Source organism: Solea senegalensis, linkage group LG2, assembly GCF_019176455.1.
Source record: "Solea senegalensis isolate Sse05_10M linkage group LG2, IFAPA_SoseM_1, whole genome shotgun sequence".
Lineage (NCBI taxonomy): Eukaryota > Metazoa > Chordata > Actinopteri > Pleuronectiformes > Soleidae > Solea > Solea senegalensis.
In genome coordinates this window covers 8,195,084-8,212,109 of record NC_058022.1, presented here as the reverse complement: position 1 = coordinate 8,212,109, position 17,026 = coordinate 8,195,084, and the positions used below count along the sequence as shown (strand labels likewise).

The 17,026-nt window shown below is 39.3% G+C and overlaps 1 protein-coding gene across 10 annotated transcripts in view; it reads left to right on the top strand.

Annotated features, from left to right (window-relative positions):
- Positions 1–17,026, top strand: part of stxbp5l (syntaxin binding protein 5L) — a 115,900-nt gene that overhangs the window by 73,153 nt on the left and 25,721 nt on the right. For 7 of the 10 annotated variants that reach the window (XM_044019503.1, XM_044019504.1, XM_044019502.1 and 4 more), the window contains exons 7-19: positions 584–667; positions 2,673–2,796; positions 5,984–6,059; positions 6,692–6,846; positions 7,711–7,783; positions 8,561–8,708; positions 9,011–9,078; positions 9,165–9,205; positions 10,593–10,807; positions 10,989–11,164; positions 11,589–11,714; positions 13,261–13,412; positions 16,070–16,138. In XM_044019503.1, coding sequence (XP_043875438.1) covers positions 584–667; positions 2,673–2,796; positions 5,984–6,059; positions 6,692–6,846; positions 7,711–7,783; positions 8,561–8,708; positions 9,011–9,078; positions 9,165–9,205; positions 10,593–10,807; positions 10,989–11,164; positions 11,589–11,714; positions 13,261–13,412; positions 16,070–16,138 — 1,507 coding nt within the window. The remainder of the gene's footprint in view (positions 1–583; positions 668–2,672; positions 2,797–5,983; positions 6,060–6,691; positions 6,847–7,710; positions 7,784–8,560; positions 8,709–9,010; positions 9,079–9,164; positions 9,206–10,592; positions 10,808–10,988; positions 11,165–11,588; positions 11,715–13,260; positions 13,413–16,069; positions 16,139–17,026) is intronic. The other 3 variants (XM_044019505.1, XM_044019510.1, XM_044019512.1) reach the window with 1 other exon arrangement.

The window sequence follows — 17,026 nt, the reverse complement described above, 5'->3', positions numbered from 1 at the left end:
AACTGCTGTTTTAAATAATGCTGGCAGCGCAGCTCATAGTTTCACAGCCTTACTAGACATAATTGAAAAACAGGTCTGACTGTAGGTGGAGAATTTCATATATAAAACATGAGGTTGCAACCTGTTGTTGAATAAATCTCACACTTGGTAATTCCACACAAATGTTAAAAATGAATCAATGTCGACTTTTCTTTTACCAACATTGCAGACTCTGTGGGCAACATAAACCGTGTATATACTGGTCATTTTATACAGGTTTTATACAGGTTGTTAATGTTGGCAGGAAGCAGAGTCATGCAGGTGATAAAAAAACATTGTCTGGATTATCAGTAACACTGATTAGAAGTCAAACCTTCCAGTCCTGATGAGCTATAAAACTCTAGGCAAGAAACGTTGCCATCAGACACAACTGTGTCTGAATAGAAGTCATAAAGAGGGAGGAGGAGAAGTGGCAAAAGTATTTATGGGGTGCCACTAGCAAAATAGCTCCCTTACATTACAGCAATGAGTGCAGTTGCATTACCGTTGGCGAATAACTCATCATTTCTTTATTTTCGATTCCTTGTCACACTCCATTCTGAAGTTGCTTATAGGGTTTGAGAGTGGGACCATCGTACAATGGGACCTCCGGGGCAAGAAGGCCGACTTCAGAATCTACTATGATGAGGTGAGTGCCACTGTGTAGCTATAAAATGTCTCCATCTTTTACACTTAAACTTTGCTGCTTAGGGCCTGTAGTTAATGACAAAACTGTCCTGCTCAAATGTCAAATCCTCTGGTGGCCTGCATTTAGTCATTGAAGAAACAGCAGAGAACTGAGATATGGGAGTGATAGATGCATAAATCAGTTTAAGGGAAAAGTTGCTCTCACATGCTCTCTCATTTCAGGGCCTGCACCTTATCCTCTCATCCATCACTTACACTACTCCAAAAAAGAAATTAGCCTTTTGTTCTTGAAGTGCTTTAAGTCTCAGAGACAAGTGATACAGTCTCCGTCTTTTATCAGCATCAACTTTTCTTATTTTTTAACAAGGCAGCTTTTTGTCTGTGCTGTATTTTGCTGCCTGTTTTTCTGACAACCAATTACTGCTGTTTGAAGAAGACACAGTAATTGGGGGACTGAGGCATGCTCATCACAGTCATATCAGTGCAGGCTGCGTCTGACAGCTCACACAGCACTGTGAAATGGAACAGGTGAAGAACACGCCGTCTGTTTTCATTTGACACACTTAACAGTGTAACCTTAAATAAAGGTCTCTTTTGAGGATGTTCTATTTTTTATTTGGGTTATTGACAGCGTGTGACGTTGTACATTCATGCTAAAAATGTTAAAATGCTTTGTCAGTTAATGGCCGACGCGTAGCTCCTGATTTATATGTTATAAATAATCCACCATAAGTACTGCACTTCTGAGAGACTGAAAAATTACAGGTGGGACGAAGATCAGCAAATGCCTCTTGTAATTATAAAGCACACAATTCAACGCAACAAGACAGCTATAAAAGACTAACCACTGGAAGTTTTTCATATATTACTATTACTCTTTTTTTGCAATATTACATAATTTCATACACACACACACACAGGACAATACACATACACCATTGTCAAACACATATCACTCTTATCTAATCCGTTTCCTTTTTTGTACCCTCAGTGGCCTCAAACCCAATTTGCCCCTCGGGACAGTTTTGCTTCACAGCACTGATCCTCTACATCCGCTGCCATTTCTCATCTCCTGTCCCATCTCCTGTTAAGAGTCATATGCTGCTCACATTCATTAAGGTGGTCTCATGTGCATCACCGCCAGCGTAGGCTGGCGTGTCTGTGTCATACCTCTTCAGCTGAGTACAAATAAAATACACCGCTCTCTTACATCTCTTAAACAGAAGAGTGGAAGTACTGAAAGTACTGAATTTCAGCTACTCCTACTAGTCTCACTGACTCTATTCTTTTATAGCATGAATTACATTGTACATTACATATTTAATATTATTTTCCTTTTCTATTTTGGATCTGTTAATACTTAAACTGCTTTATTTACTTCAAAGGCACTGCATTTACGTTTGGCCAAATGACATAACTTATCCCACGCTGACATCTTAATGTTGCCTGAGTTGTCCCTCATGAGAACATGGCAGTGACAGTGATGGATTTTGGTGTGAAAAGTCTTTGAAACAACAAAGAGTGGATCAAAGGTTCATCGGCGCGTTGGCATGTTTAAATAATTAGACAAGTGGACACCAGGTTATTTGACAGATCGTGTGGGAGAAAGATGGACGACTTCAAAAGACACCAGCGGGTATGCAGCGAATGCAGAGCAACAAAGTGCAATATCTGTAATTTGTTGATATGGACATGACATTTCACTTCATCTACAGAACTGAGGTGTCTTCACTCACACATCACACACGATAGAGCTATGGATATGAAAGTTGCAGAAGCAGCCGATCAAATACCAAAGGACACATTGTCAGTTTGTGCTGCAGGCCGTAAAATGGGCTTCAAGGTTCTTCCTGAAACATGTTGATGATGCTGTTGATGATAAGAACCATCAATTAAAAATCACTCTTTGTTTGAAAAAAAAAAAGAGGATTCTGAACAATGGAAACTAAATTGTATTACTTTGACATTGATCACGCTTGTCTTCTCCTTCTGTAATATTGATCCAGGCCATCCACTCAGTCAGCTGGCATCATGAGGGGAAACAGTTCATGTGCAGTCACTCCGACGGCAGCCTGACGCTGTGGAACCTCAGAAACACGACCAAGCCATTCCAGGTCACATTCCCTCATGGTGAGATACACACTTTTTTTTGTGAGATTGAATGCATTTTAAACCAGGGAGAACTAGGTCCTTGGGCTGTTACCTACAATACATAGTTCAGTCAGACAACCCACGCTTTGAATGTTTATTGCATCAGAATACCAATGATTTAGTTTTGGCGTCCAGGCTCCGACTTAATCACTGCCCACAGATATGTTTGCATTGTCAGGACGGATGAGCAAACATCTTCAATCCCCAGTTGGAGCCTGCAGGTGGATGCTGAGGGGGAGTTGGGGCTTAATGCACGGGCAGCAATACCAGCACAGGGCAGAAGTAGCACTGACAGGCAGGCGGTGAGAGATTTTTTGTAGCTTAACTAGGGAGTGTGTTTGAGGCGTGTGGACTGCCTCAACTAGCTTTCAGGCTTGCATCATACGTGGAACATGGAAACGAAAATGGCCAATGTCTATTGGTTATTTTCCAGAAATTACCTTTTACTAACGATATAGAAAAGGGGAAATAGAGTAACACACTTGACAGTGCGGGTACGATGGTGTGCAGAGGTGATTTCTTTATGAGAAAAATGTTTTTTATAAACTGACTCAGGATTTGTCCCACTGGGATTTATCGTAGTGTATATTATAAATGTTGGGAGTGACATCACTTTTTTTGGACCTTCTCCTGGTTATCAAAGGTTTATTGGCAAATGCAGCTGGCTGTGTGGAGCCAACAGCTCTATATTATTCAAAACAAGATCACTGCCAAGTGTCTGCACATTTAGAGGGCATGACAAAGCAAATCTGGCTTTTCAGGTGAGAATACAGGGTTGAGTGATTTTCATTCCACTTCTGATCCTACGTACTCCTCCTCTGACTTATCTTTTCCTCTATTTCTTCCCCACTCTGGTGTGGTTTGTGTATTTCACTCTCATGTTGTCAGATATCTGGTGATGAATACCTCCTCACTGTGACTTACTTGTAAACTGGGATCATAGGTGACATCACTAGACACCGTGGCTGAGCGGGAAGCATGTGGGCGGTGAATGTTGAGGGCAGCACAGCAGGTTCTAAAGACCATGGTTAAATACCGACAGATTGTTTATGTGACAGATTAACGAGGAGGGACATATAAAATAGAGTCGTGTGTAGAGGTGAATCAATGCTGTCACTGTACTGTAATTTATTGTACTTATTTTTGGATTGCATTCGTACTTAATTTATATTTCTAACAACTTTTACTTCCACTCCACTATATTTCCTAAATAAATAGCATGCATTTTTATTATGTCATTACTTTAACCTCTTACTCGTCAGAACCGTATGTTTGTACTGGAACAGGAAGTAGCTCCGGTAAACGCCCATTAAGGATGGTGGTGAATGAGCTTCATAATTTCCAATTTCTCACATTAATGTAAAAGTACATTTGATAACAAATTACTTCCCATCCTCATTTACAGTAAATATTACATACTATGAGACTTCCTAAAGTCATTTTCTGGTGAAGTAATTATTTACTTCAGTTGAGTTTTCCTGTGCTCCACACACCACTGCCTGTCATCTCCTTAGAATGAAACCCTCCCTTTATTCTAGTAATTCTGGCAGGATAGTGCAAGCCAAACACCACATAATGACACCCACCTGCACTTTAAAAGCCTTCATGCTCACATTTTGGCATTGTTTTATTTGTTTTGTTCATGACTTGATTCCGTACACGGCTGTCAGTGACTGTGTACAGATGTTGCTTGCTGTCCAACCTGCTGTCGGAGTTTTTCCACCAGCAACATAAAATAATTGGATTACCTTTGCATATTACAAAACAACAATGACAAAGCCACAGCAGAGTCATTAGCAGCAGCATTCTTCTAGCTCCTCATTACTTTTGTGAAATATATGCTCTTTTTGTTGATTGATTAAACCCTCCAGGCTTTTGAAGCAAGTATAGCTTCACTGGTAATTGAGAATGAAATGTACCATTCAAATGAGGTCGTCATGTGTAGACTGTACATGTATAGCGACACATTTGCAGGGGGATAACATGAAAGTTTCTGTTTTATCTTTGTTTTCTATTGTAGGAGAGAAACTGTATGTGACATTTTGGAAAAAACAAACAAACAGAAAACCCTCCCTATCTTAAGGATAATTTGTGAATATGAGAGGTAAATTAAATAACAATAATGATGACCTTTCACCTGACATGAGAGATGGACAGTGCAAACCCTGACCATTTCTGTGCAGCTGTGTTTTTGTTTATTTAAATATACATTCATTCATTCATCTTTTACCGCTTTATCCTCCACATGAGGGTCACAGGTGCTGATATAAGGTGAAAGGTGGGGTACCCTCTGGAAAGGTAAATTTAAAGGAAACCGGAGAACCGAGAGAAAACCCACGCACACATGGGGAGAACATGCAAAAGCCACACAGAAAGGCCCTTATATTTTATCATGTTTACTTCGGATTGAAGTTGGTGCTGTTGATGCAGCACATACTGTAACCGATCGATGCGGCATCACTGACTTCATGCACAGTCAGTGGGATTATTAAGGACATGCTTTTTATTTATTCATTTCATGCTACAGGATCTGACACAAGGATTTATATTAGAAATGACTGCATTCCCTTTTGTAAAAGCCGTAAAAAGCCCCACAATTCAAAATGACGTTGTCAGAAAGTGCTGGGCTTTTCTTCTAAGCACCAGGTCCATGAAGTAAAACTTCCAGCTGAGATACTTCCTTTTTATATCAAAGCATTTCATGAAGGGAAGCAGCTGAAAAAAAAAAAAAACGCCTTCAATGTGGTAACCCTGCTGATGGTCTGCCACTCCACCATTCCCTAAATAGAACTGGAAGGGGTTTTTTTTCTTCGAATTGTGTTGTTCTGTTCGACTCGTTCATGGTTGGTTTTATAATGAGAGAGTATTAGTCATAATTACTACTTTAATATTACAGCTTTGGAGAGGCATGTTCTGATCCTTAAGTGGTGTAGTGGTCTATTAAATAAAACTGAGAAGTCGTTAAGCGAAATAAAATGGCTTGAAATGAAAAATGACCATAGACAGGCAGTTTTTGCTCTGGTCCTCATGATTGTGTACATTCAATTATTACACAGAAGAACGTGAGTCTGGCTTATTGTTTCATGAAAATGTATGCAGATTGAATAGAATTGTGTGCATGATGAGATAAAACTGTATTTCTGTTTTTTTTTTTTGCTGGTTTCAGGTAAAATACAGAAGGATGGGAGGAAGGAGTCATGTAAACCCATACTCAAAGTGGAGTATAAGACCTCAAGAAACAGGTGTGTTTGTTCTTAGATCAATAGATGATTCACTAGAAGTTATGCTTCATCCTGTGGTTATTTCACCAACTGAATTAATGAGAAGGCTACTAAAAGCCACTGAAGTTCCCCCAGCTGGTGATCATCACACGCCTGTAATAGAAGCAAAATGCAGTTGTGTTTTTGGCAAAATCATTATTTTATAATTATAGTTTGTGAAGTTTTGTGAAATTACACATGATTGTTCTGTGCTTTTAGACCAGCTGGTTGATTCTTTTGAATACAGCTTTTCAAAAACAGTTTATTTAATTTAATGGAGCACCGGGTCATTTATGTTCATCTCAGGGTTCATGAATCCTTCCAGGGAAATTATGTTGTTTTTTAAAGTGCCTTATAAATAATGTTGAATTGGATTGGATTGGAAATTGTTATGAATGACATTTTACCTTTGTTTATTTCTCACAAATGTTCTCAAAAGTGCACATACACACACACACACACACACACATAAATATACTTATATATATATATATATATGTGTATATAACAAATAGTCTGTCTGATCTTATCTGTCTGATAAGTAGATTTCATTTATTCTATTATTGCCCAGTTAAGTGAAGTTTTCTAAAGAAAACTGTTCTCCCTCTTTACAGTGAGCCTTTCGTTGTCTTCTCTGGGGGACTTTCGTATGACAAGGCAGGGCGACGACCAACGTTAACTATCATGCACGGCAAAGCCATCACTGTGCTTGAGATGGACTATCCCATTGTAGAGTTCATGGTGCTCTGTGATACTCCCTACAACAATGGTATGTGCCAATTTAAAATCATTGGAAAAAGTAGGAGTCATATATTCTCTGGGTTTAGCTTTGGTTGACATGTCAGCCTCTAAATCTATTTTGCTGCTTTAGCAGTAGCATAGAGGAAGATGATGTTGTGGATATTTTTCACTAACAAAAGGATTAAGGATTCTGGTAATGTCTTCAAAACAGCAACAGGATTTGTTTGGTTTTGAGCTTCTGTGGCTCAGATTTAATCACTACTATCTGTAAGGATTGGTAATATGACAGGGCACAAGAGCAGAGGCATGATTTGTAATTGAAGCACAGGTTTAATACAAAAATTTCATGAAAGGATTTGACAAAACAATTGTACATACTGGTACTAATCCTAACAAGAGGCAAACAGGGAACACCGGGGGGATAACAGTGTGAGGTGTGAGATACAGGTGGAGAGATGGGGAACAAGATCTTTCAAAATAGACAAAGAAGACAAATAGCTTCGCCACCGTGTTCACTACCACAGGGTGGGTGATTGACCATCTGCCAGGTAAGTGGTGGTTGAGTTGGTCTGTGAGTATTGCCGTGACTTTGGATTGAAGTAATGGACATGTGGATGAGATGAAATCCAGAAGCCATGTTCAGCTAGCAGCACACACCAACAGAAAAAGGAAAAAGCAAACACACACAGACAGTAACTTTAAGAAATAATACCAAATATAAAAAGAATACATAATCCTATCACACCGAGTTGTCAAACGTAAAAATTAGGGCTGTATGAAAGGCAGAAACCTTTGGACTTGAAATATCTCTGGAGTGGAGAAGTTTTTGGTTGTAATTGGTGTAAATGTGAATGAAGCTTTGTCCTTTTCAATGTGGCTTTGTATCTTACAGAGGTCCAGGAGCCGTATGCAGTGGTGGTTCTCCTGGAGAAGGACTTAATTGTGGTGGATCTGACACAGAGCAAGTATGTGTTTCACATACAATGTACACCTGAGATAATGGGGCACGACTGCATATTATATCTTCCTTTCCTATGAGGTTCCAAAATTAACTTTAAATGAGCAAATATAAAGGTGCAGTTTTGACTGATTAACACTTGCGTCTGGGGAATACGTCAGCATAGCAGCAAAGCACTTACCTATAAATTAGGTTTCCTAGTTAATCAGGTTACTTAATTAAAGCAGTAAGATATAAATAGCTCCTGATCAGTCTTAGTCTAGTTAAAACAATGTCCATATTGTTGACATTGTCAGCTCACTAATTAGCTGCTAATTGCATTTACATTGTTTATTATAGGGCAGTCAGTGGCCTCAACCTTGAGGGTATAGATTTGACAGTTTATGCTCAGTTTCCTCACACTCTAAATCATAACGTTTCTATTTTAACTTTTTAGTGTTAATATCTTTATAGTACTTTTTTTGGTAATGGATGTTTATTATTTATTAATTCTCTTTGCTGCCTTTGCTGCTGTAACAATGTAAATTCCCCCACTACGGGAAGAATACAGGACTATTTTATCTTATCTTATAATGATAATAATAATAATATAAGTGAAATTGAAAAGTTTCTAATTAAATAGATGTGCAAAGTATTATTTTGTTCTGGAATTATATGTAACCCAAAATATTTTAGCCTTGACAAATCAAAGAAAATTCAGTTAATGATTAGAATATAATATATAATTAGCTCCTCCTTGTTAGGACCTTATTCTTTCTGCCTCTTCTGTTATGTCTTCTTGCAGCTTTCCTGTATTTGAGAACCCTTATCCCATGGACGTCCATGAGTCTCCAGTGACCTGCACAGCCTACTTTGCTGACTGTCCTCCCGACATCATCCCCATCCTCTATTCTATAGGAGCTAAACACAAGAAAACTGGATACAGCCAAAAGGTAGAAATGAGGAATCACAGTGTGAGGCTGGAATTCATTTTTGTCGAAATGTCTGAGCATGATTCAAGGCTTCAAATGCAAAGTACACTCCTTCCTCTTAAGAGTACTAAAATGAAACTGCACAATGAATGCTTTTAAGTATTCACTGATATTTGGGTTGTCATTTGCACATGCATTATTATGTTTTAAAGCTATTGCAAAGCCAAAAATGCACTGATTATTTAACCTAATCGGGTTAAAAAAGAGAAGCTAACGTGATTGGGTTTTCAAAATTATTAACACTGTGTCTGTAACCATGTCAGGAGTGGCCAATCAGTGGAGGAACATGGACATTAGGCTCCCACACGTACCCAGAAATCATCATCACAGGGTGAGAACAGGACATGATGCTCTCAGCTTTTATTACCCACTCTCTTCCCAAAAGAACAGAGACCATTATTATTTGTCTTTGTCCAGACATGCTGACGGCTCTATTAAATTTTGGGATGCATCTGCAAGTAAGTCCACTCTCTAATCTTGCCATTTTCTTTTATCTTTAAAAAAGTAATACATTTCTTACACAGCACTTAAATTAACAACACTTTTGTTCAATGGCGAGTTATTTCAGATTTGCTCATTGTCACATTCACAGATGTGTACATCATAAAAACCATGTAATTGTGTTTTGTTTTTTTTCATGATATTATGGGATTGTGGGGATAACATTTACCTGAATTGCTGGCTCTTACATACCAGAGAGGATGTTGTTCTTCTTCTTCAGATTTTTTTTTTAAAATGACTATATACTTACTAATACTATGGGTAGTGTCTTCAGTCAAAATAACATATATAATTGTCCTTCCTTGTGCCATACACTAATCGTTACACCAGGGGAAATGTTGACATTATAATTAACAAATTAAGGCGCTCTAAATTTTCACAGACATTTTGTTCTCTTCAGTTAGACAGATACTGTGTTGAAACGCTATATGATTTTCTTGCAATATATTGATTATCAGGGATTAGGTAAATTGGTCACTCTAAAGTGACCATAGGTGTGAATGTGAGAGTGAATGCTTGTTTGTCTCTATGTGTGGCCCTGTGATGGACTGTCCAAGGTGTACCCCGCCTATCGCCCTATGTCAGCTGAGATTGGTACAGCACCAATCTCAGCTGATAGAGCTGGTAGAGGATAAAGCGGTAGATAATGGATGGATGGATATATTGATAATCACAGAATTTCTTGTATCGTGGACCATGTATGGCATCGTAACATGAGGAACCCTGTGATTCCCGCCCCTAGTAATTTTCTGCCAATAACTACACACTGATTATTTAAGAAGGCATTCAACTGAACAGCTGTGAGTCATCGTGTCTTGGTATGCAAGTTAGCTTGTATTTGAACTTAACAAAATGATCATTTATAAGTACACAGCACTGGCACTGTTAATTGTCTACTGCAGGGGTCACCAACCTTTTTGAGACTGAGAGCTACCTTGTATTTGTACCCAAATGTTTAAATGCACTTTTGTAAGTCGCTTTGGATAAAAGCGTCTGCTAAATGACATGTAATAATAATGTACCTGAAGAGCTAGAGAATAATATGTAGGGCTACCATATTAACATTTTATGCAATTTACCATTTAAATGATGAATATTTTTCATTCAATTGCATACACATTAATTCCAGTGCTTACTCCTAATGATTATCACAGTTTGTATAAACAATATCAAGGACATTTTACTCAGTGATCATATGGATACATGCAAGTGTGGTGAAGTGAAATGAGCCCACGGGCACCTCGTTGGCTGCTCGCGGGCTACCAGGTGCCCGAGGGCACCACGTTGGTGACCACTGGTCTACTATGTATTCATTTTAAGCATTCACAAAATATCTGTAACCAGTCACACTGCAGATGCTGTACAAGCTGAAGACCTCCAAAGTGTTTGAAAAACCAAAGCCTGGTGAGGGCCGGGCAGCTGACTTGGTGGAAGAAGATCCTTTTGCAGTCCAGATGGTCAGCTGGTGCCCTCAAAGTCGCATTTTCTGTGTGGTTGGCATCTCGGCTCACATCATCCTGTATCGATTCAGCAAATACGATGCAAACACACAGATAGTGGTGAGTGAAATCAGAGTGAAAATAGACAGGGTCACATCCTGGTGATTTGGTGCCTGATGGGAGAGTGTGTGTTGAGTCCTCTGCAAGTCTTACAAACTCCTGCTCCTCTGTGATTTTTTTGTAAGATTTGTCAAAGTCACTATAAATGAGTTTCCTATATCTGTATCTATGTTGTCTTCAGTCACTTGACGTACGCCTGCAGTGTGAATCGGATGATGTCATTACTCCGTCGGAGAATGAAAACAATCCCTGCTTCCCAGAGCCAGGATCACACTCACCCCAACCCCATCACCAATACCCAGCCAGCCCCAGCAGTGGAACACCAGAGGGTAACAAAGACAGCATCCCCTGCCTCAAGTAAGAACTCTCTATCCACACCAGAGCTTCAGTTGCATCAAGATGGTCCTTTATGTGGCCAGGATGATTCAGTGTCCTGCCAACGAACAGACGTAAGAGTGGACCAAAGACAGTGACCCTCAACAAATAATAATTTTATTCTGTGTAATGAATAATTAAGTAACCCCTCGACTTGGTTTTGTGCTGTAATGCCCTGTCTTATGTGTCAGGGAACGAGGATATGTTACAGCCTCCTCTGATGCCACCGTCAGATATTTTGACTTGGTTCTAAATCCACGCTTTGTCTGCACTTTAAGTCGTATATTTGTTTTTTTCATTGAATTTGAATGATAGAGAGACACATGTTTGATTGGAAATTAGCCTTTTTCTTGTATTTCACAGACTCACAGCAGTACTTTAACCTCTCCTCTGTTGTCTTTTTCAGGGTGAAGGATCGGGTTGTTCGAGTTCCCCCGGGCTACCAGGCAGAGCTGGTTATCCAGCTGCTCTGGGTAGATGGAGAGCCTCCACAACAGATCACTACTCTGGACATCAACTCTGCCTATGGCCTGTAAGACACTTCTGTCTGTTAGCTCATTTATCTTTTTAACTGTGTGCCTATTTGTTCTTATCTTGCACATATTGAAAGTGCCAGATATCTTCTGTGATCTTTAATTTTTTACCAACATTTTATGATATTTTGTTTACTTGATAGTTCTTTTAGAATGTCACTGTTTGAAATGCAGTGGGATTCTTTCTAACATGCTTTGTATTTGCATCTGTGCATTGTTTATACAAACTTCTCATTGGGAAAATCCCTGCCCCCTTCATAATTTATATCACTTTGGAGTAACTGTAATGACATTAATGGTTTCTGCACTGATTGTTGTTTAGAAACTAAAGAGAAAATATTCATAGTTCCTGTTATTCCCTATAATTATTCAGGCTGTGTCGCACCTACTGTCTTTCGAGAGCCACTTTGTATTTCAGTTCATACTTAAAGGAGGATCCATGTCAGTTAAGCATTTCACATCACAACAGTTTCTCACCAGGAGTTTCCCCTTTTTTTGTATTTGTTGTGTGTGGAGTTGTACTGTACATGTGTTAGTACCAGCAGAATTCTTTATATAAACTTAAGCAAGTTTCCATGGTTACTCTCTCCATCGTTGTCTCTTTTGACCAACACAGGCATAAAGGTCACTTACTCTACACTAGAAGGGGAGCAAATATCCAGGTTTATCCACTGGTTTGTTTGCACTCAAATGCATGATTATTATCTTCATAAGACGACATTACAAATAGCCCTGTTCATTCACTTGGTCAAACAAACTGTTGGCACAACCTGAACCATCTCACCATATGACAGCAATACAAATACTTGTGTTTTTGCTTCATTTTTGTCTGATTGCTATGTCAAAAGGCCACTGACGGAGACATTTGCTGTGAAAACTGTCATGTTGTGTTCAGTGTCCGGTCAACTCGAACATCTTTAACACGCATATAAATAGAAAAATCACTGCTAACACGTTTTTCTTCACCAGAGGCTCTTGAGCAGAGAGAGGTAACAGGTGTCAGCGAGGCTTATTTGAAATCTAGTGTTAATGTTCCATAACAGCAGCACGAGCAATGTGAGATAAAGACACTCCATGTGAAGCAAAGTAATTACATGAAAATATGACGGTTCATCTCACGCAGTGTTTAATTGTGCTATGTAATGAATCCTCCATGTCAAGAAAAAATCTGCCAAACATAGCCAAATGTCTTTCACCAACCACATATTTGTGTCGTGTGCACGTGCCTTAGTGGGGCGGCACAGTTGCTTAGTGGTTAGCACTGTTGCCTCACAGCAAGAAGGTGCTGCGTTCGATTCTGGGACCTTTCTGTGTGGAGTTTGCATGTTCTCCCCCATGTCTGCATGAGTTTCCTCCAGGCGCTCCAGTTTCCTCCCACCATCATGAACATTAGACACATTGGGTCAGGTTGGTCCATTGTGGCGGCAAACTCAGTCGCAGCAGCTCTGATCAACCCTTTACCTGACCTCCTAATTTTGTTTCGGTTGTATAATGACAATGAAGGTCCTTTCCTGAGTCCTCCTTGCTGTGTTTGTGTGTGTCCAGTTTGGCGTTTGGGAACTGCAGTGGCCTAGTGGTCGTGGACTACTTGCAGAAAACCATCCTGTTGTGTATGTCAACACTAGATCTGTACGGAGCCGCCGACCCCTACCAGCGCCTTACTCGCTCTCCTCGCAGGAATAGACAGTCCACCTCAGGTAGCACACCCACACACACACTTGCACACACCTCTGACATCCTGCCACTCACATGCATGCACACGGCCAACAATCAGTGTGCATCCACACAGAAATGTGCCAAAGATGTCGGCATTACATCCAGACTTCTGTATCTTACTGTTTTGACATATGTTCCCCTCTCCTGTCCTCTCTATTTTCATCTCCGTCTATGTCTCTTCTTCCTGCACTTCTCTCATCTGCTTCCTCTGTATCTCTTCTTCCATCTGAGGCTCGAATGATCAATCAGGCAAATCTGACCTATCTCATGTGAAATCAATGAGGAGGGTGATTAAATTACATTCCCCGTATAATTGATCAATACCACTTCTCTCAAGCCCTTAACTCAATCAGAGTTGATGAAAAGCTACTAAGCACATTTACTCAAGTGTAGCACTCGGAGACAATCTTCAACTATGTCAAAGTTGTACTTTATTATTTTCTCTCATAGTGTGCCAGCACAAAAATGTACTGTACATACAAAAAACTATATATAAAGTAGAAATAGTATAAATTACCTTTTCATTTATTTTCTTTTGAAAAAAAAAAAAAGGTTTGATCTAAATCCAATTTAATTTTAGATACTTTATTAATCCCCTTAGGGAAATAATTCTCAAGTGGAAAGTTCCCTTTCCACTTGGCCACAGGCTGTTATGATGCAATATGATACATGAATGTATTATTCCATAAGAAGCTGCTATATGGAAGCTATTGACCTTCACTTTTGTCAGATACACTGATGTTTGAAATGCAGGATTTTTTTAAAATTATTATTTTATTTTATTTTTTTTAATTATTTATTTATTTATTTTTTTTTAAATATAGAATGTTCAAATGAAATGTCAGCAAAAAGAAAAAAAAAATAGCAAACTTAAGATAATCTACCGTGTATATATTTGGATCTCTAGTTGTAGAATAAAGGTATTTGTGTCAGCATCAGTTCAACGCTGTTTCTTCTCTCTTTGCTCTTTTTCTCTCTCTCTCACTCTGACATACTGATAAACTTCAAAAACATTCATTAAAACACTCACATCAGGTTGCCTGTCACAGATCTGCACTATGATATTGAGCATATAAGTGCATGTGAACAGACTGCGTGTCATTCCACGTCGGCATTATTATGCATGTTGCCATTTTATTTTTCTGTCCTTTCTGTTCTTAGTCTTGCTTCAGCATACAGTAGATATGTAGTGTAAAGCCACAGAGGTCTTGCTGTATTTTCTGAACCCTGCTTCCCTTTTTTTCTGCTACAAATTTTGTCTAGTGACGGTCACTGAAGACAGCCACTCATTTATACTTACTATATGTGCTGTAAAGATATCCAACCCTGCTACACAGAAATACAAACTTAAGGAAAGAACAGCTTCACTTATGCAATATTATACATTTCTAAGGATTGTTGAGAAATATGAAGTACTGAGATTTTCTCATGACATAATAACCAGAAGTGTACCTGAAAAAGGTATCCTACTTTAGTTTGAGGGATGGATGCCTCTGCGTTTTATAGCCAACATTTTGCTGTTGCATAAGTGGCTTTATTGACTTTTACATCATTTATTGTTCACAACCTCCGCTTTCCTGAAAGTCATTCTGTGTTTGCTCTTTAAGATCAATTTTTAGACAAGAGGGAAGATTAAAAAAGAAAAAGAAATGAAAAAGTCATTTGCGCCCTTTTTCTCAACCCTGGGTGGCAGTGTTATGATCTTGATCACTTGCTATGCTCGAGTCAATACATATATATATATATATATATATATATATATATTATGCAAGACAAACCTTAAAAAAACACAGTCAGATGAAGTAAAAGGCCAAATGAAAAACACAGCAGCGTCTAATTTATGTTTCAGCTACTGGCCTTTTTTGTTTTTTGTAATTTTCCAACTTTCCAACAAAATAGTTTTCTTTCTGACCTCCAACATTTTTAGCTGTTATCATCACACATGTGTACATGCATTCTGTAGTATATATACATGTCACTCAAATGTAGTGCCTTCATTTCATGGGTGTATTTTTTCTCTAGTTGCAGCGTAAAACATTATTAATAATATCCTGCACATGTTAGGACATCAAGTCCATGTCCAAAAGCAGATGAACAAAATGAAAACCAGTGTGAAGGATTTATTTGATGCCACTTTGTAAGTAATGATGCTATGTTTCCTGCTCACAGCAGTTTAGCTCCTGTGCAAATGACCAATTGCATCAGCTTTAGCAGGGTTTGCAGGACTAGTGGTTACTTCTTCTCTGTCTTCCCCTGACGCTAACTTGGTTGCTGCTTGCTCTCACTTTCTTTTCTCCTCTAAGCCTGTGTGTTCTTCTCTTCCCTACCCCTCCCTTTTCCTCTCCTCCCTTTACATACATCCTAACATGCCTTACATGACCCCACATCCACCCTTCCTCTCTTACTTAATTTCACGTCTCTCATTGTTTCTTTCTTTTCTTCTTATGACTACTTTACTCCTCCTTTTTTCTTCCTTCCTTCCTTCCTTCCTTCCTTCCTTCCTTCCTTCCTTCCTTCCACCACTACCACCACCACCACCATCTCTTCCTCCTCCTCCTCCTCCTGCTCCCCCTCCTCCCTCCTTCCACCTTTGGTGACTCTGTGGCTGGTGGTGTGGGCATGCGGGCCTGCCTGACAGAGTTATGCATGCGTGGCCTGTCTAACTTTTATTCAGATTCAAAGAAAAGGATCCGTACATCCTATCAGAGTAAGTCAGGCCTACCTAAAGGCTGGGGCGTTGTGTGTGTGAGTGTGGGAGGGAGGGAGGAAGGGAGGGATGGGGCAGTGTTTTTGGTGGAACATACAGTACTAGGACAGCAGAGAAGATAGAGACGGTTGCTATGGCGATTGGGAAGGGATGGAGTGGAGTGGACGAAAAGCAAAGGGACAAACCAAGGAGATGATTGGAATGAAAGAGGTTGTTTTCGGTCTGGCATATCTGTGCTTTTCCATATAAAACAAAACCACCTATTCCAGTCATGTCCAGAAGTAAGTCCTTTGCAGAGGGAGAACCTCTCCTTTGAGTCGCTTAAGAAAGGGCAGTTACAGGTTAAGAATAGTTAGTGGGGTTCATAAAGCCTTGTTCATCCACTGGGCATATAATTATATATACAGTATATATTGAGGCAATTATAATAAATCTTATTCCTGTTTAGTGCATCAGTCATCATGGCCAGAAATTGTAGCTATAAACTTTGGCTGAAGAGCTGTGAGCTTTGCAATTTTGACGACTCAGTGAGGCTTTTAATGAAGCCAAAATGGACACAGCTTTAACGCCCCACAAGAAGTCGAAATATGAGCATTTTTGTGTTTTTTTTATTGGCCTGTGCTTAGTGCATGGTCAGATCTGTTTGTTGTGTTTTGTGTTTTGGTCGTGTTAGCCACATTGTCATGAGAGTTGCACTCTGTAATGTAATTATGAGCACAGTGAGTTGTTGGTAATTCAGAATGTCAGCTAATATATATTAATTGAATTTGTGGCACACAAGTAACTTCTGGATCATTTCCCTCATGCAAATGATCCCTTTCATATCATGAATTTATACATAGATGGCAAATTGCTGCTAAAGTGCTCTTTGAATACCTCTCTCGTGAC